At 55.3% G+C, this 25,805-nt stretch overlaps 6 protein-coding genes and 1 non-coding gene across 7 annotated transcripts; 2 read left to right on the top strand and 5 right to left on the bottom strand.

Annotated features, from left to right (window-relative positions):
- Nucleotides 1-424: 424 nt before the first annotated feature.
- C8A04DRAFT_10380 (Molybdopterin synthase catalytic subunit) lies at nt 425-1,023 on the top strand (the record flags this gene model as incomplete). The annotated part of the gene is made up of 2 exons (XM_062776560.1): nt 425-599; nt 677-1,023. The coding sequence occupies 2 exons, from the start codon at nt 425-427 to the stop codon at nt 1,021-1,023; spliced, it is 522 nt and encodes a 173-aa protein (XP_062639161.1).
- Nucleotides 1,024-1,858: 835 nt separating this feature from the next.
- On the bottom strand, nt 1,859-4,488 carry C8A04DRAFT_26536 (sexual differentiation process protein 3; the record flags this gene model as incomplete). Its single annotated transcript, XM_062779957.1, has 4 exons — nt 1,859-3,262; nt 3,315-3,761; nt 3,812-4,105; nt 4,225-4,488. The coding sequence occupies 4 exons, from the start codon at nt 4,486-4,488 to the stop codon at nt 1,859-1,861; spliced, it is 2,409 nt and encodes an 802-aa protein (XP_062639160.1).
- Nucleotides 4,489-7,472: 2,984 nt separating this feature from the next.
- C8A04DRAFT_t41 lies at nt 7,473-7,563 on the bottom strand. The gene has a single exon. It is a non-coding gene; the product is annotated as a tRNA-Pro (tRNA).
- Nucleotides 7,564-7,977: 414 nt separating this feature from the next.
- On the bottom strand, nt 7,978-9,841 carry C8A04DRAFT_35597 (HAD-like domain-containing protein; the record flags this gene model as incomplete). The annotated part of the gene is made up of 5 exons (XM_062783231.1): nt 7,978-8,044; nt 8,163-9,011; nt 9,091-9,384; nt 9,456-9,698; nt 9,813-9,841. 5 exons carry the CDS (start codon nt 9,839-9,841, stop codon nt 7,978-7,980), a joined length of 1,482 nt encoding a protein of 493 aa, XP_062639159.1.
- Nucleotides 9,842-11,813: 1,972 nt separating this feature from the next.
- On the bottom strand, nt 11,814-14,269 carry C8A04DRAFT_35596 (uncharacterized protein; the record flags this gene model as incomplete). The annotated part of the gene is made up of 2 exons (XM_062783230.1): nt 11,814-14,161; nt 14,224-14,269. 2 exons carry the CDS (start codon nt 14,267-14,269, stop codon nt 11,814-11,816), a joined length of 2,394 nt encoding a protein of 797 aa, XP_062639158.1.
- A 5,413-nt stretch (nt 14,270-19,682) lies between these two features.
- C8A04DRAFT_10381 (uncharacterized protein) lies at nt 19,683-21,188 on the top strand (the record flags this gene model as incomplete). The annotated part of the gene is made up of 1 exon (XM_062776561.1): nt 19,683-21,188. The coding sequence occupies one exon, from the start codon at nt 19,683-19,685 to the stop codon at nt 21,186-21,188; it is 1,506 nt and encodes a 501-aa protein (XP_062639157.1).
- A 1,379-nt stretch (nt 21,189-22,567) lies between these two features.
- C8A04DRAFT_26532 (uncharacterized protein) lies at nt 22,568-25,503 on the bottom strand (the record flags this gene model as incomplete). The annotated part of the gene is made up of 2 exons (XM_062779956.1): nt 22,568-25,290; nt 25,389-25,503. 2 exons carry the CDS (start codon nt 25,501-25,503, stop codon nt 22,568-22,570), a joined length of 2,838 nt encoding a protein of 945 aa, XP_062639156.1.
- Nucleotides 25,504-25,805: the final 302 nt, after the last annotated feature.

The following is a 25,805-nucleotide window of genomic DNA, read 5'->3' as shown; positions in this document are numbered from 1 at the left end:
CGAATAATAATATCGCTCGAGCACATCGGAGATGCCCGTGTGGGTGGCTTCAACGTCAGGACTCCCAGAGCATGAATAGAGAAGAGTTGAAGTGAACGATAGAACGCTGTTTCCAACATTTAGACCGGGAACAAGAAAACTCAAATACCTATCTTGTTGTCGTGAGTCTTAGCCCCTTTTTTCCGTCGTTGAGTTGCTCTCACCACTCGCGCTCCGTGGACAGTTTATTCTACCAGAGTCCTTGGTGCCTGCTTTTTGAGTCGTTCGTCGTTGATACAGAGGGATTTTCACAATTCTTTTGTCTTATACCACCAAGCCCTACATATCCGTTCACGCTACAAAGGCGCACCAGCTAGCCAAGCCAAGCCAAGAATTTCCTCCTACAACCTCAACCTCTTCCCATTCCCATCAGACAATCTCCACAATGGCCACCGAACCGACCACCACAGAAGCCACCACCACCAACCCCGAAGACCCCACCACCCACTCCCTCTCCGAAGAAGCCTGCTACGTCGCCCTAACCGACCTCCCCCTCGACATCAAGTCCGTCACCGACAAGGTGCGCTCCCCCGAAGCAGGCGCCATCGTCATCTTTGCCGGTAACCCCCCCCTTCTCTTAAACCCCCCCTCTCCCTCCCCGCATCCATAACCATACCAGAACTAACATACCATCAAGGCACAACCCGCAACAACTTCGCCACCCACCCCATCTCCCACCTCTCCTACACAGCCTACCACCCCCTAGCCCTACGCACCCTCCTCAGCATCGCCACCTCCCTGCAGACCGCCCACCAACTGCACGGCATCGCCATGGTGCACCGGCTCGGGGAAGTGCCGATCGGCGAAGAGAGCATAGTGATAGCGGTGTCGGCGGCGCATAGGCAGGCGGCGTGGCGGGCCGGGGAGGACGCTTTGGAGGCGTGTAAGGCGAGGGTGGAGATTTGGAAGAGGGAGGTTTTTGAGGGGGGGGAAGGGGTTTGGAGGGCGAATAGAGATGGGGGGAGGGGGGAGAGGGTTGGTTGAGGTGCTGCCCAAGGGTCAGACATTATGGGAAGTAAGATCGGGGGAGACGTTCTTCGTTATCGCAGAATAGTGAAGACATAGTTACGAACAGTGCTGTGTCACAAAGTCACAAACAACGCACGCAGTACAACGCGGCGCTCAACAAGACAACAAACAAGACTAATCTTTCAACGTCAAAAGCCAAAATTAGAAAACTACCTCCACCCCACCATTTCATAGCAACCGGAATTAGGAACCAGGAAAGGGTTTGAGCGAAAGGTGCCTTCAAACTATCAACTCGTCCACATCAAATCAGTCCGTCATCTCGACACATAGCAACCGAAAACCCGCTCTTTCTTTCTTTCTTTCTTTCTTTCTTTCATCATATCTTTCATCTCCTATCCTGCTTCCCAAAGTAAGAAGCCGCCGCATATGTGAAACCCCCTTTTGAAAGACTTCAGCTTCACATACCATACCTACCCCAATACATACAGAATATGGAACTCCCCAACACCACTGCTGATACAACCCAACCAGTCATTTATCAAAAAGAAACAAAGAACAGCCGGGCTTCCCATGGCTAATGTAGCCCCATCATCAGGCTGAACAAGACATATTCCCAGAGCAACACCAGAAATGTCCCATGCCATGAGGTAAAGTGTCGCAAAACAAAATTCCAAAAAAAAAGTCATAAAAATCGAGACGATATTCCAGCCATTGACAAAAACCCCGTACCTTGAAAACTCCCGGACTCCTGCAGCCATATTCCCGAGAATAGAAAAATCATTTCCTGCCAACCAGCCAGCCACCATGCCTTGCTCTTCCGTCACCGACCGACATCGGATTACTCAGCAATTCAAGGCCATGTGTTCGGTCCAAACGTCTCTCCTGGCGAAAGAGGAATCTGTACGGCCTTGTTGAGCATGTCCAGGGTGCGGAGCGCAGCCTTGTTCCCAAACCAGTTCGGGGACTCGGTGCCGCCGAGATACAGCGCGAAGAAAATGACGAGCGTCGACACGATGAGGCCGCAATCCATAGCCGATGAGGTGACATAGTTGTACTGCAACCACCAGCCGGTGCGGCGGCGGCGGATGAAGAAGTTGAACACGGTGCCGACGATGCCCCAGCAGTAGTAAATGAAAACTGTCGCGGGCGGGAGCATGCCGGAGCCGCCAAAGATGAGCGGCATGTTGACATACCGCCAGATGCCGCGGCGGTAACGGCGGGCAAGGAACCAGGTGAAGACTGGGGCGACGGCGCCGACCAACCAGAACCACTGCAGCGAGCTATACAGAGCGCCTCCTGAGAACATGCGGGCGGGGCCAATGGCACCCCATACGATGGAGGCCGTGTAGAAGACGCGCGCGCTGGGGCAATTCCACTGGTGGACTTGGGTCTCGGAACAGACGTTGGGGATGGCCTCGAGGGCCCAGTTCATCACGGCGATCTGGACAATGGCCGACCAGATGGAGGCGATCAGCTGGGACCAAAACATGACGCGTGGCGGGACTTTCATGTAGTGGCCGAGCTTGAGGTCCTGCACGAAGTAGAGAGCCTGTGCCATGCAGAGGTAGCCGTAGTTCTTGAACATCATCATGGCGAGGGGGCGGCCGGGGAGCATGTAGCCGACAATAAACTCGGTGAGAACATTCAAGCCCAACTGAATGTTCGTGATGGCCTGCACAATGCCGATAGGGATGGTCCACAGCATTGGAATCAGGATGCAGACGATGTAGGCCCACCAGGGGAAATTGGTATCCCACGCGCAGACAACGGCGAACGAGAGCCCAAGCATGATGACAAACAGCACCAGGTACCACCACTCTTCGGCGTCACGGTACTTCTTCATCAGCCGCATGTGGACGTCGTCTTCCTGGGTTCGGGCAAGCTTCCACTGCGCCCAAATCTCTCGGCCATGGTAAAGGGCGACATGGGTGATGACGGCTGTAATGGCGGCGAATGAAAGTCCGTAGGAAAGAGCAAACTGCGTGGGCAAGTACAGGGGCGAATAGGCGTTGTACTTGGCTTCATCGAACTGCATCTTGTCGTTCAAGATAGCCGAGACGTTGTAGAGGTGGCCGGTATTGTCGTAAGCGTGCGAGTTTTGTACCGGCAAGTAAGCCGAGTACCACATGCCGGAGTAGTGAATTGCGAGGGAGATGATCACGTAGAACACGGTGACACCACCGAGAACGTTGGCGATGGCGTGGAAAGGCGGGATGAGCGGTGACGAAACATAGGCGGTGACGATACTCCAGTCCTGGCACATGGTCAGTAAAGTAACAGCTAAACAACGTAAGAAATATCCTTACCAAGGTGATAGGGAACAGTCCATAGCCACTGTACCCGCCGAAGAGCTGGTTCACAATGACATTGTCGGGCCAAATCCAGGTGAGCCAGCAAAACCAGGACAGCCCCTGGAACAGATAACCCGGGAACCAGTACCACAAGAACGAGCCACAGAAAACCAGCATGAACCACTTGTACCGGCCGATGCTCCAGCCGTTGGCGCGCGCGGGGTCCGAGGGCGAGTGGTCGTGAAGCGTGTAGAAAAGGGCGCAGTTGACCAGATCAGTGGGCCAGATCATGGCGGCTGGCCACACGAGGAACCTCCTTGCCAATCCGGCTAGCCCATACCCTGTGCAGAGCGTCGTGATACCGAACAGCATCTGCCACCCCCACCCAAAGTTCTGGTTGTACCACATTCGCTGTGCGATAATTACATCCGTGGCATAGAGCGCACCACCGCCATAAGCCGCCTACATGGGAATTAGCAACTGCGCAGGTGAAACGGGTTTGTGAGGCTTACATTGGACATAACCACGATGATGACGTGCTCCTTGAAGTTGAATGGCCCGGGCCTGAAGTTGAACTTGACGCCCATTACGTTGAATACCCGATCGGGGAACACCAGGTCCCAGGCGAGACCCAAGGGATAAGCAATAAGCTGGATGACGAAGGTGGTGAGAGCGATGCTCGGGTTTCGGAGTGAAAGCACCATGTTGACAGCGGAGCCAATGGTGCAGAGTAGCATGCCGATCGTCCAAGCCCGTATCGTGTTTACCGGCATATCGACATCGAAGTTTCGTACCGAGGCTCGTACCTTTCCATCGGAAGTCACAGTTAGCAACTCATACGTTTTCCCCCAAAGAGGAACACACTCAACGGCCCTTGAATGCCTAGCCAGGGTGGTGGTAACTCAATCCGGAAAAAAATTCTCACTTCTGGATATGGGGAATTATCCTCCGCTAAAATCTGCTCGATTTCCGCGCCCTTCTCAACATTGGCTGTGTTCAGGGCGATGTCGACCTCTTCCAATTCATCCAACGGCAAGTTCGGGTCGAAGCGATGCATTTTTTCAAAATGCTTTAGTGATGCAAACCCACTGGAATCCCCTTCCGATGACCCGTCCATGGACCCCTCCATATCCGGCACGACATTCTCCTCCCGCCGCCGCCGGAGGGCCTTGATAAACCGCATCGCCATTTTCCTCGAATAGAATTTCCCAGCCGCGCGAGGCTGGGCCACGTCGTGCCTTCAACACGGGATGCTCGCGTAAGGGGTGATTTTTTTTCGTTCGTTCGTCCGAGCGACAGTCGTCGGGGATTTAAGTGTCGGTCTCGTTCTGGGGATTGCCCTGGACGTCGGGAACCGTCTGATCTTCGGGGTGGTGTTCGGCGGACAGGACTGGGAACATGAATTGGAGTGGCAGACGACGGGCGCAGCAAAGACAGAGGCGATTAATGTCTATTGCGCGTGGACATGGCTGTCTTGCGCGCTCGGCGCAGATCGCGAGCGGGGTTTTGTTGCGGTTGGCGAAACTCGTTGAAAGACAAACTCCGAAAAGGGGAAGAGACCAGAAGGAAGCACGCGGGAAACTGGTGGGTTTTCAACCAAGGTCACGGCGTTCAACGCCGGCACGGGGGTTCGTCGCAGCGGGCGCTGGGGGGGGAAAGGACTCGAAGGGCCACTTCCATTGGTGTGTGTGGGATGGGTGGGCAAGCCTGCGAGGGGGTGCTGCTTCTGGAAGAGCACGCAAGCCCAAGCCAGTCTCTGCGGAAGGTGCAGCACCCACCCCAGCAACGTTAATTGCTTGACCTGCCTAAATTGGTTTGATGGCTGGGGGCAATGGGTCGAGTTCCCGATGGACAAACAGGGATTGAAGCGGGGGCTGGCCCGCTTCAGAGGTCTGGGGCGCAGGCCGACCGTTTTGCATGCCTTTTGCGAGACTCAACGAGCCGGTCTTCGATGATGCGATAACGCAGTACATAAGGCGATTGCCCCGGTGCGCGGGACGGATCGTCGTCTTCTTTGGAAGGAGATTTTAGGAACCTGGGACGCATCCCCGAGACGATCCGATCATCGCGAGCCTCCTCGGACTGGTGAGAATGCATACACTACACTACACTAGTGTATGGTATCGTGCGACAGCGCCGGTGGGAATGGGTTGTCCGAAAAACGGCGCTAAGAAAACGCCTCCACATGCAACTGGTCGCTCGCCACTTGGGGCTGAATGGCCAATTGTCTCGGCCAATGGCACGGACTGTCGCCCGTTCTTCTTGTCGCTATCAGGAGGCCAGCCCCTTGAGCGTCCTTATCATCCATCTCCAATCCATGATCCGTTTGCCGAAGATAGGGTCGGTCGGAAGTCAGGGAGGGGGTGAGGACCGACGGGAGATACCCTCTGAATTGTATCCTGTAAAGGCCTAGAAGAAATGTCGATAACTTCACCCTTTGTCAGTTTGCTTGGAGACCACACAGTCTTGTGAACCCGGAAAGACGTCCTGCGGGGCAGACAAAAGCCGGGACCCGCGCAATTGACGGCTCACATTGCGCTGATGCCGGTTGAGCCAAGGTCTGGGGTTTCCGGAGCAGCGTCCCCCGAAACGAAACTCGCGTGGCTCTCGGCAACCTCCGTTTACGTAACGGAAGCCAAAGGCCATGAACGCCATGAACACCCTGAACATCATGGACGCCGACCCTGGCTCGGAAGAGAACAAAATCTTCCAGGGGTGGTCGATGGTGAGCTGAAGGGAAGACTGAAGGAAGACGAAAATTTGAAACATCTCATGCACGTAATTCAGAGCAGGCGCGATGGCCATGTGAGATCAAAGCGAAGCATGGCAAGTTGCGACTTCCACATTGAGATAGTTTGCAACCTAACTCCGACTTGACCTCACCCCACCGCAGTACTTTCCTGCTCCGCGCCGTCCAGTCCCGGGTGGTGCCAGCGGGGGGCTTCAGAACATTCACTCTCTGTCTTGTCTTTGCTCCTGTGGCCAAGCGAGTCAGGGCCGCCACGATGCGGCTAAGAGACCACGATGCTACGCAACTACCCAACTCAGCGAAACGATCTCTCCGCTAAGACTTTCTTTGCTGGGTCACCGGAGGACAACGGAGGTTGGTGGACGAGCTAAACTGTCCAGCACTCCGTCTCAAAGAAAATCTCGACCACCAAGCTCTCTTCGCAGCTTCACAGTGACCCTTTCCCCAGCAAACAGCCAGAAGTGCTCAATTCTTTGGCGAGTGCCTAGCCGGACGTGACAGTCTGATCTAAAGATGGAAATAAACCCGCCCACTGATCGTCACTCCCTCGGTTCGGACACCTTGGCGCCATACGAAGTACGGATAGTCCCTTTTGCATCGACTTTTCGAGATTCAAGAATGACAGTCGGGGCCTCTCTCGATTCCTGACTTGCTCACCCCCGAGTTTTGATATCATGCATGGCCTTGTGCAGATTGACTATTCAGCTGATGTGAACGGCCGTCCCAGCTTCCCGGCCGCGAGCCCGCCAAGCCGGACGGCAGACGGTACACAGGGCCACGAAAATAGCAACACATAAATTGGGACACATCCGGCTATTTGCAGTTGCCCCGCTGCCCCGTCGGGTCTGTGAAAAAAAGATCGTGAATCGGCCGTGACCCGAAACGTGTCGTGTCAAAGAGCCTGGTTTTGATGCAATGGATGTATTGCCCGGCCTCTGACAGCTTGCGGGGGCATGTTATCAACGAAGTATATACCGCCTTGAGCGAGCTGCTGACTTTAGAGCAGGGGCCTGAGGTAGAAAGGGGACTCAACAATATATGAAAGTAACGTCCAACTATGCTGCACACATTCGAGGTTTTCTTCAAAAAGCAACATTTTAAGGGAAGGTCATATTTATTCACGGATATTTGCAAGGTAATCCTAGGGTCCGTTTCCGGCCTCAAAGTTAACTGGTTGCCCTCTTTAGAGTTGTCCGAGCAGACGTGAGGCGAGTCTCTGTTCTCTAAACCAATGACTGTGAATAACGGACCTCCTGTGTCCTTCCATTCTGTTCATCCTCCACGTTTGCCACAGAAGAGTTCTCGATACTACTGTTCAACCGTCCACCCATCTCACCCATTTAAGAGACAGGTCGTGAGAAAACGCTGCAGCGGGAAAGACAGACCAAAAGATAACTAAGTGAATAAACCAAAAAAACAGTACAGGGCTTGGCCGGGGATTGAACCCGGGACCTCTCGCAAGCAGAGCTGTAGGGTTTTCCCTAAGCGAGAATCATACCACTAGACCACCAAGCCAATCAGGTTGCTGGATTCTGAGGCTCGAAATCTCATCTCAAGTAATTTCATCGACACTGTCCGCCCAACAAACCAAACTTACTATGCATACCTTCCCTCCGCTTCAAGGATATAAGTCCCCTTCCCACTGCTCCGGTCACCATCTCCTCCCAATTGAAATCCAAACACCGGTTTGGCTCAGCGGTATTGGGAGGGGCGCTGGTCCCGCCAATTCCGTCGTAAATCGAAATGGCTCTGGGTTCGATTCCAGGGTCACCGAAGAAAAACACCGGTTTTTTCGTAACTGCCAACGTCTATTCCTCCGGATGGGAATAGGGCTTGGTGGTGAGCTTTTGAATTTTTTTGGGAGCAAATGCCAATCAGCTTGGTTGTTGATCCTTTTTTTCTTCGCTTCTAAAAAAAGAGAAATGTGTATTATTTAGCACAGCGGCTGATATTCGCCTTGAGCTCGGCCGTTTTGGTGGAAACAACATGTCCTTCGCTGGTAATCATTCCTACTATAACCACCTCAGCCAGTGTTAATACAAAGCTCTCCCAACTCAATCTTCCCAAGCTACCAACCTCATTCCATCTTCCCCTTCCCCTCTCCCTGCGCCCACCCCTCCTTCCTCAACGCCCACTTCACCGCCGCCATCACATCATCCACAACAACCTTCGGTTCAAACACTCCCTCCAACTTCCCACTCCGGCCCTCACTCCACACTCCCGTCCTAACCAGCACCGACACCCAATCCGTCCCATTCTCACTCTCATACCCATTCGCCCCGGCAATGTCACTCTCCGGGTTATCCCCAACCATATACACCCTCTCCAGCGCAGCCACGTTGTCTCCGGCTTCCCCTTCTTTGTCCACGCCATCGGTCTTCTCCGCCGCCATCACCCTCAAAACCCCCCTCCGATGCCTCCCCAACACCCTCTCCGCAAACCGATATGTCTCCCCCTGCGGCTTCCCAATACACCGTCTCTTCAACTCCGCACCCCCCGTAAGCCGTGCCCACAACCCCACCAACGCCGCCTGAAACGCCCCCTGGCCCAGCCGCGGGAGATGGTATCCCGCGCTCCAGAGCAAGTCAGCGTTGGAAAAGTATAGCGGCGGCTGGCCGTCGGTTTGCCAGCCGTAGTTGGGTCCCAGCACGGCCGGGTCACCGTTGCCGTTGCGCGGGGAGTAGGTGCCGACGTAGCCGTTGTGGGAGAGTAAGAGGTCGGTTAGGATTTGGAGGTCGAGGGCCCAGTCGCGGGGGTCGTTGAGGACGAATATGGCGTCGATTTTGAGGTGGGAGGGGAGGGTTGTGGGGTTGGGGTTGGGATTGGAGGTGGGGGGGAGGTTGTAGAGGGGTTTGGGGAGGGGGAGGGTCGGGGTGGTGAAGGTGGAGGGGTGTTGGAAGGGGAAGACGGTTGGGTTGGCGGCGTAGATGTCGGCGGGGGTTATGACGTTTTTGAAGCCGTATCTAAGGTTGGGATGTCAGTATGTTATCCTAAAGATGCGTGCCGCTCTTTGCTCCTTCTCAAAAGAAAACAAAGACGTACGCTTTAAAAATAGCCCGACACTTCTCATAATCCGACCCGGTAACCAAAACAGTCTTATCCCGCAGCCCGTCCGGCCCATCAAGCAGTTCTTGAAAAGGGGTATGCGACTGCACAAAATTGTCGGTAGACAACTCCACACCAAGCCTCTCGCTCAGATCCCGGACACGATCCGTCTCGTGTTTCCCGCCTCCATTGGTTAGTAAAATAAAGGGAATATTGTAGTCATTTAAAAACTTCAGAACCTCGGTGGCGCCGGGAATCGGCTTGGCGACGTGAAGCAACACGCCATCGATACTGTTCAACAGTCAACACTATGCCCCAAAACAGCGATATCCACCCCATGGGTTCAACGACGGGAGACTAACTCAAAAGCAAACGCAAAAGAAGGGGGTTTCCGCCCCGAACCTCCCACTGCTACGTCCGTGTTGAACAACCTCCTACTCCTGACATCTCGCTTTGTCTTTCCTTGGCTAGCAGAGGCCGTTGGCCGGCAGGCAACGACAATAGAAAAGCTAGCTTGGAAGCATTTCGGCCGGGTCGTCAATGGTGGCAAACGCCCTGGGCGAGCCCGTGTTGGGAGAGAGGTGGCTAGTCCTCGGAGAGAGCGCCTATATGATGGTTAGGTATGACCATGAATATTTATCTCGGTGATTGTTTGCTCATTTCAGGAGAACAAACACATTGGTAAGGAACTTGAAAGGAACACGCGAGGCAAACCATACCTCAAAAGGGGCGCTATAACGCTCGCCATACTTCTCCGCTTCAACCCTTCTCCAGCCCTCTTCTTGTTTCCTTCTCCCTGTCTAATTCGGTTGACCCAATATGTACCTGCGGCGACCGAGATAACGTGTCAAAGCTCTGGAAACCAAGCAAACTACCCCCAAAACTCCCGACGGTTAAGCCAAGTATTGCCCTAGCTGGTGTCCTATCTGGATGTGCGAAAGCTAGCCATGTGATGTGTCTTAATAAAATGTACCGATGAGATGATGGGATGAGACCACGGAGGAGGAGATGAGACGAGACCGGATCAAGCCCGGAGAAATGGAAGCTTTGCCATGCAATCGGGGCGAACGGGTGGAACTTCCAGGAGGTCGTAAAGCGGGGCCCCCACTACTACACGTACAGTATGAACGACCCACTGCGAGAGCTCTAACATCAACGATCAAAGAGACGTCAAGTTTCTCCAACACAGTACACAGAAATTCCACTCACGATATAATAAACCCCAATCCTAGACTGCACATACCAAATCATTCCATTCATTCCATCACAATAATAAGCACTGGGGTAACCCCCTACAATTACATACAACAAAAAACACAAAAGGTTCCGTTTCCTCCGTTTCCTCCAACCCGCTGTTTGTTCAACGACTCCCACAAAATTCTTGCCCGCTAGGATTTCCTGACTGACAACCTGAGCATCGGATGGCTTATCCTCATCCCTCCGGCTCCCCCCCATCTTTCCCAACATGTTCCACGACATAGCGTTGCCCACCACCAAACCTACCCAAAGCCTCCGCATTACAATTATATTAACCACCGCGGTTCCATGAACCGCTTCTTTCCACCGCTCCCAATCCTAACTAGCTCGGCAACGCTTCGTCCTCGTGGGACATGTAGGAAAAGACAAGGAAGATAGAGGGAGGTAGAACCCAATATCAAGGAGGGTTATTCGTCGGGCCGGCGCGTGGCAAAAGAGATTCGATTCGCATGCCGTGGGAGCTTTTGAGCATGCCATGCTGTGTGTACTGCAGTTGTATCATGCCGTGCCGAGGTCGATATCCACGTTGATGACCGTATCGCTCCATCGCTTGACCGCGTCGTAAAACCATGTTGTGGGCAGCGTTCTCGTTTCGTCGTCGTAACGACTTCTGGAAAGGAGAGAAAAAGAGGAGACAGAACCGATCAAAATCGCTAGTCCACCGCCCTTCGCGGGGCGTCTGAACAAGCGTTTCCCACATCAAAACTTTTTTCTGCGGTCCAGATGATCCCCTCGCCGGCTCAGTTAGTGCCACGCTCTTGTTCCTAGTTGAGGCCTCGATACATGAAGCTTGACCTCTTGAGGGGTGATGAGGTGAGGCAATCTTGATGCCGGCAGCGGGCCTCAACGAACGAAGGGAAGAACTGAAAGCGATGACAAGCCGAGGGCGAGGGGATGTAATAAAAGAGAGGTAAGAAAGATAAAAAATCAAAATCAATACGAGAAAAATAACGAAAATCAATAACACAACGGTTGATGCATCCCCCGGACTAACCCCCTTCCTCTTTCATGAGAAAACGCCTCGCCAAAAAGACAGAACAAGACAACAACAACAACAACCAGATCGAAAATACGGAAAAAGAAAACCACAATGCCAAACACAACTTGAAAATTCCATGGAGAAATCTGATCCTGTCCGGTCCCGAATTCGTATGCACAGAAATGTCGTCCGTCGTCTGTCATGATGATCTTGAAGAAAAAACATCAGAGATATCGCAGGTGTCGGCGTCGTCCCAGCGAAGAGAGACAACGGCTGGGTGTAAGGGGCCAACCACCCCTTTCCAAACGCTCGAGTATGAGCTGGCGGGAAAATAGGTCTAAGCCGAGAGAAAAACATAAAGAGGTAACATTGAAAATGTCTATTGAACCCTTGTCGTCATTTGGTCATGATGATTTTGTTGTCGTCCGAGCTCCTATAGAGTGTGATCTGTGGCCGGAGGTAGAGAAAGAGAGAGACCGCCTGCTCAAGCGCGGCTCACGTGGCTCACCGAGGCGCGGCTGCGCTCATCTTCCTCCATCACGTCGCTTAGTCTGGTTGGGTGGTGGTGTCGGGGCATTGTCTCCCAACCAGGGACGGCGAAGCCTTGGCCGGAATACTCGGGGGTGGGGTTGGTGTGCGTGCCTGCCCATTGCGAGCTAGAGGGGGGGTAGCTAGTCGGTGCTTGCGAAACAGGGGTATCGTCGTCATATTCCTCCGCGCCGGCGTCTGTCCTTCGAGCTCGGCTAGGTGAAGTGGACGGGCTGTGGAAGGGAATCTTGTTGCCGTGTTCATCTGTCAGGTAGTTGCCTCGCGAGTCGATCATGTATTCGCCTCCTTCGCTATACCCGCCTTCAGAGCCCGCACCATAGTCGCCCGCGTCGTGACCGGTGGAGTCTTGCTGTTGTTGGTAGTACCGAGCGCTGGGGTCGCTGGCTGACACGGGCGACTCCGGCATGCTGTACGAGGCTGTAGGCGCGCTTGGGACATGGGGCGCAGCGGTATACGATGGATACTGGCTTCCTTGAGCAGCAACATAATCGGAGGTGTCTGCGGCTTGACTAGTGGACCGGTTGTGCCGGCTGGAGGCATGGCTCGGAGCGCTTTGCGTCATGGGGACCACTTGCACTCCACCGACGATGGTGGGCTGGCCTTGTTGGAGCGAATTGGTACGGTCACGCTCTTCTTGTTCACGGCGGCCAAGCTCCTCCCAGGCGCGGCGGGCCTCCTCCTTGGAAATGTGCAGCTCCCGCCTCATCTCGGTCACCAGCTTCTGGAGCTTGGCATTCTCGGCTTCGTGTTGCGCAGCACCGCGAACGGCGTCGGTCCTCGCTTGCCTTTCTTGCTCCATCTGGGCTTCCAGCATGGCATTGACTTCTTGGTTGCGCTCCAACTCGGCGCGAGTCTCAAAGAACCACCGCTGGAATTTGCGCTCGGAACTAGCACGGAGACGCTGCAGCTCGACAACGGCATGAAAGAGGTTCGCCCCGGCAGCGGAGAGATCCGCAACCTGGCGAGATAGTTGCGTGCTGATGGGGTTGCGCTCGGCCTCGTCCGTATTCTCTTGCAACCGCCGAAGCCAGAAGCTCGTCATGCCCTCCCAATGAGCTGAGAGGGCTTCCCAGCGCTCAAACGCATGGGGGAACGTGTTCTTGATACGTGCCGAGCCCATGGCTTGAGAAGGGTCGACTGTCTGCGGCGGAATTGCAGGGTTGTTGACATTCTGTTGGGGCGGGTTGGGGAAACTCTGTGGTTGCTGTTGTTGTGATGTTGCGGGAACACGGGTCGGGCGTAGGGGTTGTACATTTGGTGAGGGTTGTTGTGCGGAGGATGAAGGCATACCACCTGGAATTCGTGAGGATTGTGCGGCGGCTTCTTGCGCCCGTTGCTGCCGACGTTGCGTGGCGAGGTCCGGTGTAGCAGCAGTCACAGCAGCAGCAGCCGCCCGCTGCTGTTCTGCCACCCGTCGTTGTGTTTCTTCCAGTAAGCGAGCCTCTTCCTCGGCGCGGGCGCGCTCTAGCTGTTCGCGCTCTGCTCGCTGCCGTGCTTCACGCTCCAACCTATCGCGCATGATCATACGAGGGCCACGGATCGCCTGTGACGGAGAACCGGTCTGAGCAGGTGGTGCGGTCGGCCGGGAGGAAGATGGCGCATGGCCGTTGGTGGTGGCTGGCCCGCCGGCGCTGGCGATAAGGTCGGCCATCGAAGCGTTCTCCTCGACGGGGTCCGCAGAGAAAGGATTCGGTTGTCGGAGTGCTTCCTCGAGGGCCCAGAGGATAGCGCTCTTGGTGTTCTTGGAAAGACGGACGGCCGGGTAAGGCGAGGTTCTTGCGGAAGAGGGGTCTTGTGGGTTCGCAGCGAATGGGGACGGGAGAACGGGGGAGTTGTCTTCGGGATCGTCACTGAGCTCCTGGGAGAGCTGTCGCCGGAAAGATTGGAAGCTGTGCGCAGCCGGTCTTGCTTGTTGCGCCGGGCCACCAGCTGTGGTGAAGTGAGGCGGCGGGCTAATACCAACGGTGGCTGCCTCAAGATGGGCCCGGCGGGGTGCGGTATCGAGTGGCCGGGGGCTGGGGGTCGGGCTGGGGCTGGCCGAGAAGCGGGGGGTTCGGCGGAGGGTCCGCTGGGAAGATGAAGTGGGTGGTCTGTTGTCGTTGTTGCTGTCGTAGCCGTCGTCTTGCTGGGGCGTCACGACGTCTTGTCGGCGCGGAAGCGGCCGTTGTTGGCGTTGGAAGAAGGGGGCTATCGGGGATTGGTGGTCGTGGGACTCGCTGGGGTTACGAGGGGACGACACTTCTTGACTGCCAGCAGCAAGGCCTCCCAAAACACCAGCGGGTGCTGGTGTGGTAGACAAGGCGAAAGGTCACCACACGTGGTGGTGACGTGATTTAGCTTGCTACGGCCCGGAACTGTCAGGCGAAGCAGGGTTAGAAGCTGGCGATGCATACAGGGGGAACGGTTGTCACCTCGGTGTTGCGGATCAGCCGAGGAGAGACAACTCACACTAGGGGGAGGAGGGAGTGGCTGGGGGCTGGGACGATCCTCCGTTTGCCGTCTGTCCTCGAGAGGGAGGAGCAGGAGAAAGGAACGAAGGCTGTCGGAATGAATGGGGGAGAATTGGAGCGGAAGAGCCTGCTCTCAGACACAATTCGCAGCAGGGGACCCGCGGGGCGAACAGCTGGAACTGAACTGTCCAAACCCAAAGCTGGGACGTTGAGGTGGGCTGTGTGGTTGGGCGGCGCTGTGCGAAAATGCGGGAGGCGGGACTCAAAAAATGCGTGGCTGGCAAGAGGCCAAAAGTTGCTTCATTTGGATGCGGCGTGCAGGAGGTCGGGTCCGCAAGCGCCAAAGGCGAAAAATAGAAAAAGGAGTGACTGGTCGCGCGTTGTCAAAGCATCTGGCGCCTGGGTATTTGTCGGAGCCTGCGACAAAAATTGAGAGAGTGTGTATTTGGGGGGGTGTGTGTGTGAAGCTAGCTGTTGTGGTGGTTTTGTCGCATTAGCACCTTCGCACCTTTAAGCATCCGTGCTGCGTTGTTTGGATTCGCGATGCTGGCGGCCCGACCGGCTTTCGCGGCCACCGTCACACCCGACTCGCTGCACTCACCGCTTTCTGAGTACCGCGTCAGGCGCTTGCGTACGGTTCAAAACGAAGGACTGTGGGAGTAGAGTGCCTGGCTGCTGGAACAGGGCATACTCAGACTCCAATGGCTCAAAACGAGTGCGTAAATCCGGTGAAGCTCGACGGGATACTGGAGCTGGTGAAATTTTGGGATTGCAAGAAGGTCGGTCAAGGAGCTGGGCCCTGCCGAGAGCAAAGTTGCCGGCTAGAGAAGCGCGCTAGCTGGGAGTGCACGGGCCTGAGTTCATGGAGCTTTGGAAACAGCGCAAAGTCAGTGGTTCGCTTCGTTTGGTGCTTGGGCCACTCGTCGTTTGCTGGCAACTGAAAACAGTCAAACACACAGAAGTGAGGGAGCTTCGGCTAGAAAGACCCTTGTGAAAGGTGTTGAGGGCTTCAAAAATCTGACCGCAGACCTGGGAAAAAGGCGGCATAATCCAACTACGAGCTGCGTGTCCCACTCAAAAGGGAGGGCGCACCCCGGGTCCCACATCAAATCAAGGCTTCACCGATTATGCTGCGTCTCGGCCGCGGCAACTCGAGACCTGAGCAAGCCAACTACCGCTAAAATCAGATCAGGCTGATGTTGCCATCGGCGAGATAATTCGCATCCTTCCTTGCTCATTGTCAGCCTCTAGTGTAGTCTCACAAGACCGACACCCTTTCGCGATCTTGCTCGATTTTGATAGACCCGGCAGATCGACAAATTGTGGCTTCAGCTCTTGAGCTCGCTTCCTAAATCGGTATCCAGCTCCCGTCTCCATCTCTTCAACTACACCCTCGACTTCCGGACGGTGAAAAGAAGGCGCCCTCCCAATGCTCTCACTCCTGGACGAGCTGACAATATCAATCTCGTTATACCAAGCAAGGCTCAGCCTGGGCCTGAGTTGGTCCCTTCACAAAATCGAGAGGTTGGGAGGAGGGGGAACTTGACTTCATGGAGGGGAAGCTCTGAGTTGGCAGTACATAAGTGACGAAACAACGGGTCACAATCCTGCCAATCGCAGTCCAGCCTCAGGGACCCAGCCTTCCCGATAGGGCGGTTCTGACAGGGGCTTCACACCCTCTTTTCCTCTTCGCCCTGGTCCGTATGTCGTTTTCTCAGCTTCGTCGGTGCTGTTGCTTTTCGTCCCAAGGAAAAAAAAAGTTCTCTTATGCGTCGATTTAACTATCTGTCTTCTTCTCTCGATCCCTCGTGCCCCATTGGCGACGGAAAGCAATGGGCATGATCGGGGTCACAATGATCCCGTGATGACCATGCGATGCACATAATCCCTCGCTTCTTCTTCTCCCGTGCTGCGTTTCGGCTTGACATTCCGTAAACAGGATGTTCGTGGGAACATTGGCCCGATCGCTTCCGGACGCTTCTTCGGCCCCCGCGCCGCTTCCCTCAAACCCCACATTTTCCGATCCGGAATCACGCGGAATCACGGAGAGCGGCTCGGCCCCGATTCGGAGGCACCCGACTTCTCCATCCAATCCAAAAACGTGGGGGCGTAAAATGGGTGGTGGAAGGGTAGCCGAGGGGCTGAGAAGCCCAGAAAGGTAATTCTCTTCAAAACGATCTTCAGTCCCATCGTCTGCTCTTCCTCGTGAACGTTAGTATTCGGCTGTATATCCGTATAAGTTATGGATGGTGAAGATTCCTTCGTTAAGATCATTATCAATCTTCTCAATATGAACGGGGTGGAATGGGAAACATCTGCCTAAAATCTAGCATCAGACAGAACTCTCAAAGGTCATCATCAATCAGCTGCTTGCTCTTTTAGTGACACTCCATCCTCATTTCTGTATATGGTTGGAACGCGTTCTCCACGGGCAATGCCATCGCATAAATAGGTTGGTGATCTTGTTGGCAGCTCTTTAAGTCTGTTAGGAGACTTCACCTGGCCCCACTTAAACTGACCTCAAGCGAGTTTGAACATTCTTCTTAACATCTTCCAATGACTTCTTCCATCACCTTTTAACAACCTGAATCTAAAACCGCCTGACGCGAAAAGGAGTCATCTCATCGGGCCCTTCTCCCTCCCCGTATACCCGTGAAGAATTCGGTGTCGCGAAGCATCGACACTCGCGGATAAAAGTCGCGTCTCATTTCGGGTCTGCGCGTTTCCGTCTCCGCGGATCATTATCGGACTAGCCAACATATCTCTCATTACAGCGTTTGTACTAGACTGGCGGCCGATTTTCTATCACTTAAACGATTTTAAGTACTAACCTAGCTTACCTTATCACATCACGCTCGCGTGGTATCACAACTGGTCAACGGAACCTAATCGGCCCTACCCCAACGCAGATATCGGGGTGGCTTCACTCTCCCAGGTGCGTGTGAGACACTAAGGCAGGTGATGAGCGCGGAAAAACAGCCTCCCGCCGCCAGTCTTGACCGTAGTAAAACTTATATTGTTGAGCCTAGTCATGCACCATTAGGGGAAATGGGTATGATCAAGTTCATAGTGGTTGGGGGTAGTTAACGGAAGGGGCTGGTTAGTAAGTCGAACAAGTGCCCGTGAGGCAATACGGCGGACCTGTCTCGATCTCGCCCTCGCTACACAACGAGGATGACGCGTAGGGGCCCTTCAAGACTCCGGAGTAAAGGGACCGGGATCTGGAGCTCCGATGTCAAGCGACGGTTATCGGATAACCATAACAGAGTGAAGACACTGCGATGCTGTCCGTGGCACTAGACCGGATGTTTGGGACATCCGACCCGATGGCACGGGTTACTTTGTTGCAGGTGACACGACATTCCCGGGAGGAGATGCAACAAGTCAACCTTGGACCGAATCCGGGCGTGGTCTGGGCGCCATACATGCTTTTTGGGACTCACAGTGCACACACTACTTTAACGGCTGTGATGCCCCAGGTTGACCTCCGGTTCCCATCTGGTTTGCTCTCTCTCCTCTCTGGGGGCCGCGCGTGCGACGGACTGTGCGGTTTCGCCGACAGGAAGTATCAGGTCGGATCTCGACAAGAGGAAAGAGATAGGCGCGGGGGTGCCATAGCCGATATCGTGGCTTATCGAAGATGTTTGTGATCAAAGAGCCTCTTTTGGGGGGCCAAGATTGGTTATGGGACTCGGTCGCCGCGTGCGATGTCCCGGATCACATTATGACTTGAACATAAGGGAGCCGGACTCGAACGTTTCTCTTGGTAGTAGAGGAGGATAGTGACGGGAGCAGAAAAAATCCGACAGAGGTTGACTTCTCAATTAGGAAATAGCGACCGTCTCTTTCAGCTGGATTGGGACTCGCTTTCCGTAGTTGAGCCCCGATTGGATCATGCCGGGGGCAATTACAACTTTGGCAGGAACAGGTCTGAGGCCAGCTTGTCTGGTCTGGGGAAGAGCGCCTTGTTCTGGTCAGTCTTGCGACCAAGCTCCCTTCCCCCACCGTGTGGAACACGAAAGCAACCTTGAGATATCGTGTATCGCCCCAGGGATGCCCACCCGTCTGTCTCTGTTTCTGGATCCCGGAAGGTTTGCTCAATGCCTCCAAGTTGTGCGAATCTATCGTGAAGGAGGAAACCCCCGAGTTATACAAGTCCTGACTCGCTCGCGCAAGAATACTGGCGAGCCACCATCGGATGGGGGAAACAGCCTCACAACAAACAGCACATCCCTGGTTTAAAGCTCCTCGTCGCCCTTGTACCCTTACTAACCCCGGATCCTTCCGAGTTTACCTTCCAACGGCTTGTCGATCCCCAGCTTTACTCCAATCGCTGTTTGTTGTTGTGGCTGTCACACAACAAGGTGATGATCCTTGATCCCGATCGGATGCTCCACCCGTATGCCCATCGGAAGGCTGAAGATGGGGTTCGACCTACTCCTTCCCAAGAGGTCTACAGCCCGGAGGCTTGCAGTGTCTCGGCCAGTTGATGGCATGCTCTCGCCTTTCTTGTCCCAGAGTGTTAGCCATATTATTGAGTCCATCCAATGGGGTTGGTTAGTCCGCCCCTGTTCAGAAAGTACTACACAGCTGACAATGAGACTTATGATAGAGATGAAGACTCTGATACAACGGTTTATCACGCTAGTTACATAGCACGGCCTCGTGTGGTCATGCTCCTAACATCGGGGGCCCAAACATCTCAAGATAACTAGCTGAAGCTTCCACATCAGTCCCCGACCGGCCCTCCCAGTCCCCATTCTGTGATGAGTGGGGAAGGCGCCCGGCATCATCCGTGGATCTCTGTCATTGCTTTTCGCGTCACTTCCATTTCCTCGAGCGCTGCGGTACGTCATACGCCTCCACTATAAACTAACAAACAACCCAACGCAGTCCGAGCGCAGCGAGTGCTCTGATGCATCTATGCACCTATCTGGCCGTCTTTTAACATCCCGGATCCCCATGGCTATGGGGATGGGGATACAGCAACTGCATGTGCGCCTACTTGAACCGCTCGACCAATGAATGAGCCGCCCTCTTCCTCATGTCGACAAAATAGTATTGTTTGCAACCAAGTTTCACCATATCTTGCCCGCATCCCCTATTTTCTTTGTTTTACTTCTAGCTTCGTCTCTAGATACGACGGCTGATCCTACAGTGGCGTTCTCGTCAAACACCCGGCGATTTGTCCTGTAACCCAAACTTCCGGGGTCGAGCACACGATGCCTGAAGCATATAACACATGACCTCGCTTCTCCGCAACCACGTTATTCGTGGCTGAGGCTCCGTAGAGCCGTTCCCGTTGTTCCCCGGAATTCCTTTTTTAACATCGCACCCAAACAACCTTCACCGCCATGTGGCCGAGGAAAGGATCTAACCAGGCCGATGCTGATGCCGCTGAAGCAGGGTCTCGTCGGCCTGCTGTAAGACACGTCGCCAACTTCTCTTACCCTCGCAGCGACTTCGTCCACTTATATCGGAAAGAAGAACCAGCTGATCGAGACTCCCAAGCGTCGGGATCCCAGCCGCCACCGCTGGTAGAAGATCATGGCTCTGAGGTTTCTGCAGACGATGACTCCTCTCAATATCGTCTTTCGGCCTCGGGGACGAATATTTGGGCACCGTGGCAAGTGGGGGAAGAGGGAAAGAAACCCGGAGGGCCGAGGCCGATGAACCGGGGCAGCACCCAAGAGGCTGACTCACGCCGCGTGGTGCCCCCAAGCAGAGGAAACACAACCACGAGAAGCGGCCCTCGAGATGTGGACAGACACAATGATCGAGGACCTCGACGAGGGGTGGTATCATGCCCAGAACAGCGGCCATACCCCCCAAAGCCTCCACCCAGAGGCCACTACTCTCTGTTCCCGCAAACGGGCGCCCCTCTTGGCCAAGCGCCAGAACTCTCACATCCGCCAGCGGGGCCAGCCACAAGGCGGCCGGGGCTAGAATCAAGGAGGTCCCCTCACACTGACCCACCGACGTCGATGCCCCGGGATGCTGCAGCAGGCCAAAGACCCTTGCGAAGTAGCGCAACTGGGTCGGCTCACGAAGGCCGTACTTCGGCAACTTCGTCGGGATCTATACCCCGGTCTCAACGGAGCGAACAGCCGACGCCGACCCGGTCACCAACTGCCGCAAGCTTCTTGACGGATACCAGCCCCGGTCATGCATCTCCCCGACCGCCGACTCAGCCCACATCCCACACCAACCAGCGCAGGTTTCCCCTATCCAAAAGCGCAACTCGATCCTCTCCGTCTCTCGCGGCTCTTGCCCATGCTCAACGCCTGGAGCACCAGTCAACGCCTCCCCCTAGGAAACCGCCAACTCCTACAACGAGCCCCGCAGTCAACCGCGCGCTCCCTCCACTACCGTCCGAAACCCCTTCTACCCCAACCCTTCCCCACGACCGTTCTCCTTCTCCACCCAAAGTCTCCGTTTTTGAGATGGACTCGGATGATGAAGACGGCATGCCACGAAGCGGGGAGGCCACAAAGAACTTTGCCCGCCGCCTCATGCACGGCCTAGTCCACTACAGCCACGCCGACAAAAAGGAGAAGGACTCGGGTGCCGCCGGCTCGGTACCGGAGCATAAGCGTAGCGTGAGCGACAAGGGCCCCACCACGTCGACAATGGCTACTGCTTCTTCGGCTGTGCCGGGGCGGGGACATCCTCAAGATGGAGGTGGTATCGCCAGGACAAGGACGGCACGGCGACGACGGGCTGCGAGCGTAGACTCGCCGACGGGGAGTGATGGGCGGGAGGTTGTAGGAGGGGGGCGGGCTGGGAAGGAGGAAAGTGGGGACGCGGAAAAGGGGGGGACGTTCTTGGGGAGGATTTGGAAGAAGAAGGGGGGGCGGTGATGTGGATGTGTACTTCTAGCGGGAGGTTCTCCGTCTTTTTGTTACTGATCTGATTTTTTGTTTTCTTGGTTGTTGTTTTTATTCCTTTTTGGTTCTTCTAGGCATGTTTTTTATGTTGTTTTGGTTCTGATAGGCATGTCTTTGGTACAGCTTTGGTCCTTCCGGCAGGCCGTTTCGCTTCTTTCCTGGGTCGAACCCGGGTCGCTTGTCAAAATATCCTTTCGATTTAGAGTTTAGCGGAGTACTGTGTGCCCATCTTCACTCCTCACTATTCTTCTTCAGAATATACTTTAAATTTATTGATTAAGCAGATAGCTGGCTAGCTGTATTCTTGGTTTTATTTTAATCCTTACTTCTCTTCTTCTCTTCTAGATTAAGTTATTTGTCTCCGTTGTGCTTTAATACAATATTTACTACTATAACCCCTTTTTACTAGGATCTGCGGCACCACGCCGTTTCCTCGACTCCTTTCCTACAAAATCGGCTGATTAATGCCTGTTTGACTGGAGGGCGGAAGCTTGGTACTATCGGGTCCTGGGTACAATATCATCTCTGGACCGGCAGTGAAGAGAGAAATCAAGAAACGGTTGGGTGCTAAGCTGGAGGTGTGTTCGCTGGTGTTTTGGCGGGATATTTATGCTGTATACATGTACTGTACATACTATACAGGTTATTGTCGGATAGACAGAGGGAATATGATGAAAAGGGGTCTGAATGTGCACTTACTCTACTGGCTGTGGACGGGTACATCGTCCAGTTCATTCGGTTGTCACTTTTTTTGGTTTTGGGATCATGTTAACTTAGCACGGGGCTAAACATGAAGCGGTCGAACTAAGGGGGTGGGTATGTATAGCACACTTACTTGAATGGGAGATAATCCACGCAATGTTATCAACTGAACAATATAAATTGTATATAACTATGTATGTGTAATGATGTATATTTTCTTTCTTTCTTTCTTTCGTTTTTTTTCCCTCTCCCTAACTAAACACGAGTTCCAACCGTCCATAATCATTCATATACACATTAACCTCATCTCAACATGTCCGCTACCTCATCCGTCATCCGACAACAACTCATCCGTCATCCGAAAACAACTTGTCCGTCATCCAAAAACAACTTGTCCGTCATCCAAAAACAACACTCCCGTCATCCGCAAAAAAAGACGCTGATCTGATCTGATCTGATTGTGGAAAGTGTAGAAAACCCGCAGAGATATTCGCCGCCGCAATGCATGTGAAACTGAAACCGCAAAACAGGAACTGAAATCGGTGAAAAGAAAAACCCGGAAATGGGAAGGGGAAAGGGGGGAGTACAGGACCATATCCAACACGTCAACATCTCGACATACACCCACCCATCAACCCATAGTCAACAAATCACATAAAAGCCCTCCGAATCTGACTCTTCCTCACCGCCCCCCTCTCCGTAAACCTCCTCACCCTCCTGACCCCCAACTCCCCCTCCCCCTTTTCTTCCCCCCCATTCCCACTCCCATTCCCATTCCCAGCCTCCCCCCCAAACCCAAAAACCCACCGACTCTGCATCCCCCCAGGCAACCCCCCCCCAACCCCCATCTTCCCCCTCATCTCCCGTCGACTCACACACCTCTTCAAAGCCGCCTCCTCCCTCAACTCCCGATTCACCAAATACCCCAGCACATCTGCCAAACACGTCACAGAGTGCGGCATGCGCCAGGCCGCACGGGAGGGTAACACGGCTGCGAAGGCAGCAACATACAACACCAATAGGCCCAGTAAGACGCCAAAAGCGGGCATGTTAGCGAACATGCGGACTTCGCCGGTGGAGGTTTGCGTTAGCGCCATGAAACTGCCGCCGGCGAGGACGGGGATGAGGGCGGAGAGGGAGGATAAGAGGGAGACGCAGGCGAGACGCCAGTGGTGGTTGTGGAGGGCCGAGAGGGGGGTGTCGCCGAAGGGGGTGTGGGTGGGGTAGGTCGCTAGGAGGGAGGCTTCGGCGGGCGCGCCGTTGGGGTTAGTCCCTCCCTGGGGGGTTGAGGAGGACATGGCGGCCCAGGGCTGGAGGATGCGGAGGTGGAGGTCGACGGTGCGGAGGGCGAGGTGGAGGATGGTGCCGAGGAGGGAAGGGAGGAAGGCGAAGAGGAAGTCGGCGGGGGAAAAGGCGCCGGATTGGGGGGCGGCGCGGAGGGAGGGGGGGAAACCGGCTGCGAGGCGGGTGGCGGGGAGGTAGGTGACGACGAAGAGGGCGGTGACGAGGATGGTGCCGGCGATGGTGGTGAAGAGGAGGGGGGATGTGCGCAGGGCGAAGGGGAGGTAGGTTTGGTGGGAGCGGGCGGAGTGGGGGTTTTCCAGGTCGTCGTCTCCGTGGTGGTCGTTATCGTGGTCGTTGTCGTGGTCGTTGTCGTGGTCCCGGAAGAATTGCCGGTTGGCGAGAGGGCGGTTCTGCTGCTTCTCGTCGTGGCGCTGCATGCGTTGGCCGCCGGCTGGGTCTGGGTTCAGCAGCAGCGTGTGGGGGTCGTCCATGGGGCTGCCGAGGGTGTGCCACAGCCCGTGACGGCCGTCTTTCCAGGTCCAGTAGCCCAGACGGTCAGCGGCGCGACGGCGCAGTGCGAAGCGGATGCCGTCACGGCTGCGCGCGAGTTGCGTGCCGCGGTAATCGCTCGCGGTGTTGGTCTCGGATACCAGCGCGGCAATGTCGGCGAGCGACTGGGGATCCCAGACCACGCCGGTGCTTTCGACGGTCGCCCAGTACCGCCAGATGATGACGGTGGAGGCGAACAGGGCGAGGTAGAGCGCGACGAGGGTCCAGGCGATGCCCTGGACGGTGGCCCAGGTCCACTTCTGGTCAACCAGGATGACCGTGAACAGCGAACTCTGGAGCGGCAGCGTGAAGTTCATCAGCCAGGTAACGAGGATCGGCACCTGTACGTTCCAGGGCCCGACGAGACGCGGCCAGAGGAAGGTCGGGTACATCTCCTGGAACAGGGCGCCTTCCCGCTTCTCCTGAGAGCTTGATGCCAGGCGTGCAAAGGGAAGCAGGCGGAGCATGGTAGCCATGACGTGCTGCGCATACAGCAGGATGAAGACGGCGATGAGCTGCGGGAAGAAGCGGAAGAGAAAGTACCGGCCGCCGTGGATGGTAACCCATTCCATCAAGCCCTCGTGGAGGTGAGAGTAGAGCGCGCTCAGGATTAGGAGGCCGACCACCACGAGACAGAGGGCCATCAGTGCGAACAGCGCCGGCGCTCGCAGCGGCCAGGGCCGGAAGGTTAGCGGGGGCACATCGGCGCTGCCAGTTAGCAGCTCATCCGTCTCGACAGGCCGCCATTCGTGTGCTTGGGTCGCTCGTGACCCCTTTTTGAGGGTCTCGGCGAGCGAGTGGGCAGACTCGCGCGGGCCGGGGATGACAGGGGGGAGTGGGAGTGTTGCTTCTGGTCCGTCAGCCTCATCGTTGGGGTGAGTGGCCGACGGCCGAGATAAAAGAGGCGTCGATTCGGGTGCTGAAGTTCGTTGTGGATGCTGCAGATGCTGCAGATGCTGGCTTTGGCGCTGTGTTGGTGAGCGTGGGTAGTACTGCGGCCCATGTCCCGGGGCGAGGATGACTTCGGACGCGGAACTCCCACTGGCCGACTGATCGATCGAGTACCCGGTGTCCCGGTCTCGGTTGCGGTTCAACGCTTCGATGGCGTACTGGATAAAAGGCGTGTTGTCAACCCCTGGCGTGATGACGCCGTCGACTCGGGCAAGCTCGTCCCTGAAGTCGGTGGCCATCGGTGGGTTCTGCATGTTGCCCCAAGCAGGTGGTGGTTGACGTGGTTGGTGTGGTTGGTATGTCGGGAGAGGAGGGACGTCGGGCACCCGCCGGTAGGGTCCCTCGACGATGACGGGACGGCCGTACGACCGGGCAACGACGGGCGGGTCGCAGATGGCCGTGTCTTGGCCGTGCAGCTCCGGCTCTGACCTAGCGGGGGATGGGGGTGACACGGGCAGAGAGGCCGAGTGAGAAAGGCCAGAAGGGGCGTCGTGGGCTGAGAGCGTTTGCAGACGCCGCCGCTGTGCCGATGATGATGCCTGAGGGTCTGGCAGTGGTCTCAGCTCTGGGTGCTGTTGAAGATGGGATCCTAGAAGCAAGCATGAGTATGATGAGTAAGCCAGACAGACAGACAAGCAATGAACTACGAGTCTCATGGACAGGAAACAAGAACAGTAGCACACATACGGGGCTGCTCCACATGTTCGTCGTTGGAGGTGTGAGAATGAGAGCGAGTGTGAGAGTGAGAGTCCGGGTTGTGAGTGTTGTGGGTGTGAAGGTGGGAGGAAGAGTGAAAGTTCATGCTTCAAACGACAAAACGGGCGAGGCACTCGCACGGCAAACCAGAAACCAGAAACCAGAACCAGAACCACTCAGGAAAAAAAACCAGGAACCACAACTCGGCCAATTTACCCAAACAGACCTCTCGGAGCAATGGCACGGCGATGATGCATGGATGATGCAGGAAGGCAATGCACAATGCCGAGGACCACGGGCAATATTTGACGGGCCAGTATTCCGGTTTCTGGGAGGTTGGGCAGGTTCAGACAGGGCGGGCGTTGTCAATTGTGTTCTGTTAGGGGAGGTTGGGCAACTCGCCAGCAA

Source organism: Dichotomopilus funicola, assembly GCF_033296635.1.
Source record: "Dichotomopilus funicola strain CBS 141.50 unplaced genomic scaffold C8A04scaffold_13, whole genome shotgun sequence".
Taxonomy (NCBI): domain Eukaryota; kingdom Fungi; phylum Ascomycota; class Sordariomycetes; order Sordariales; family Chaetomiaceae; genus Dichotomopilus; species Dichotomopilus funicola.
The sequence above is the reverse complement of the archived record's forward strand: the minus strand, read 5'-3'. Positions and strand labels throughout refer to the sequence as shown.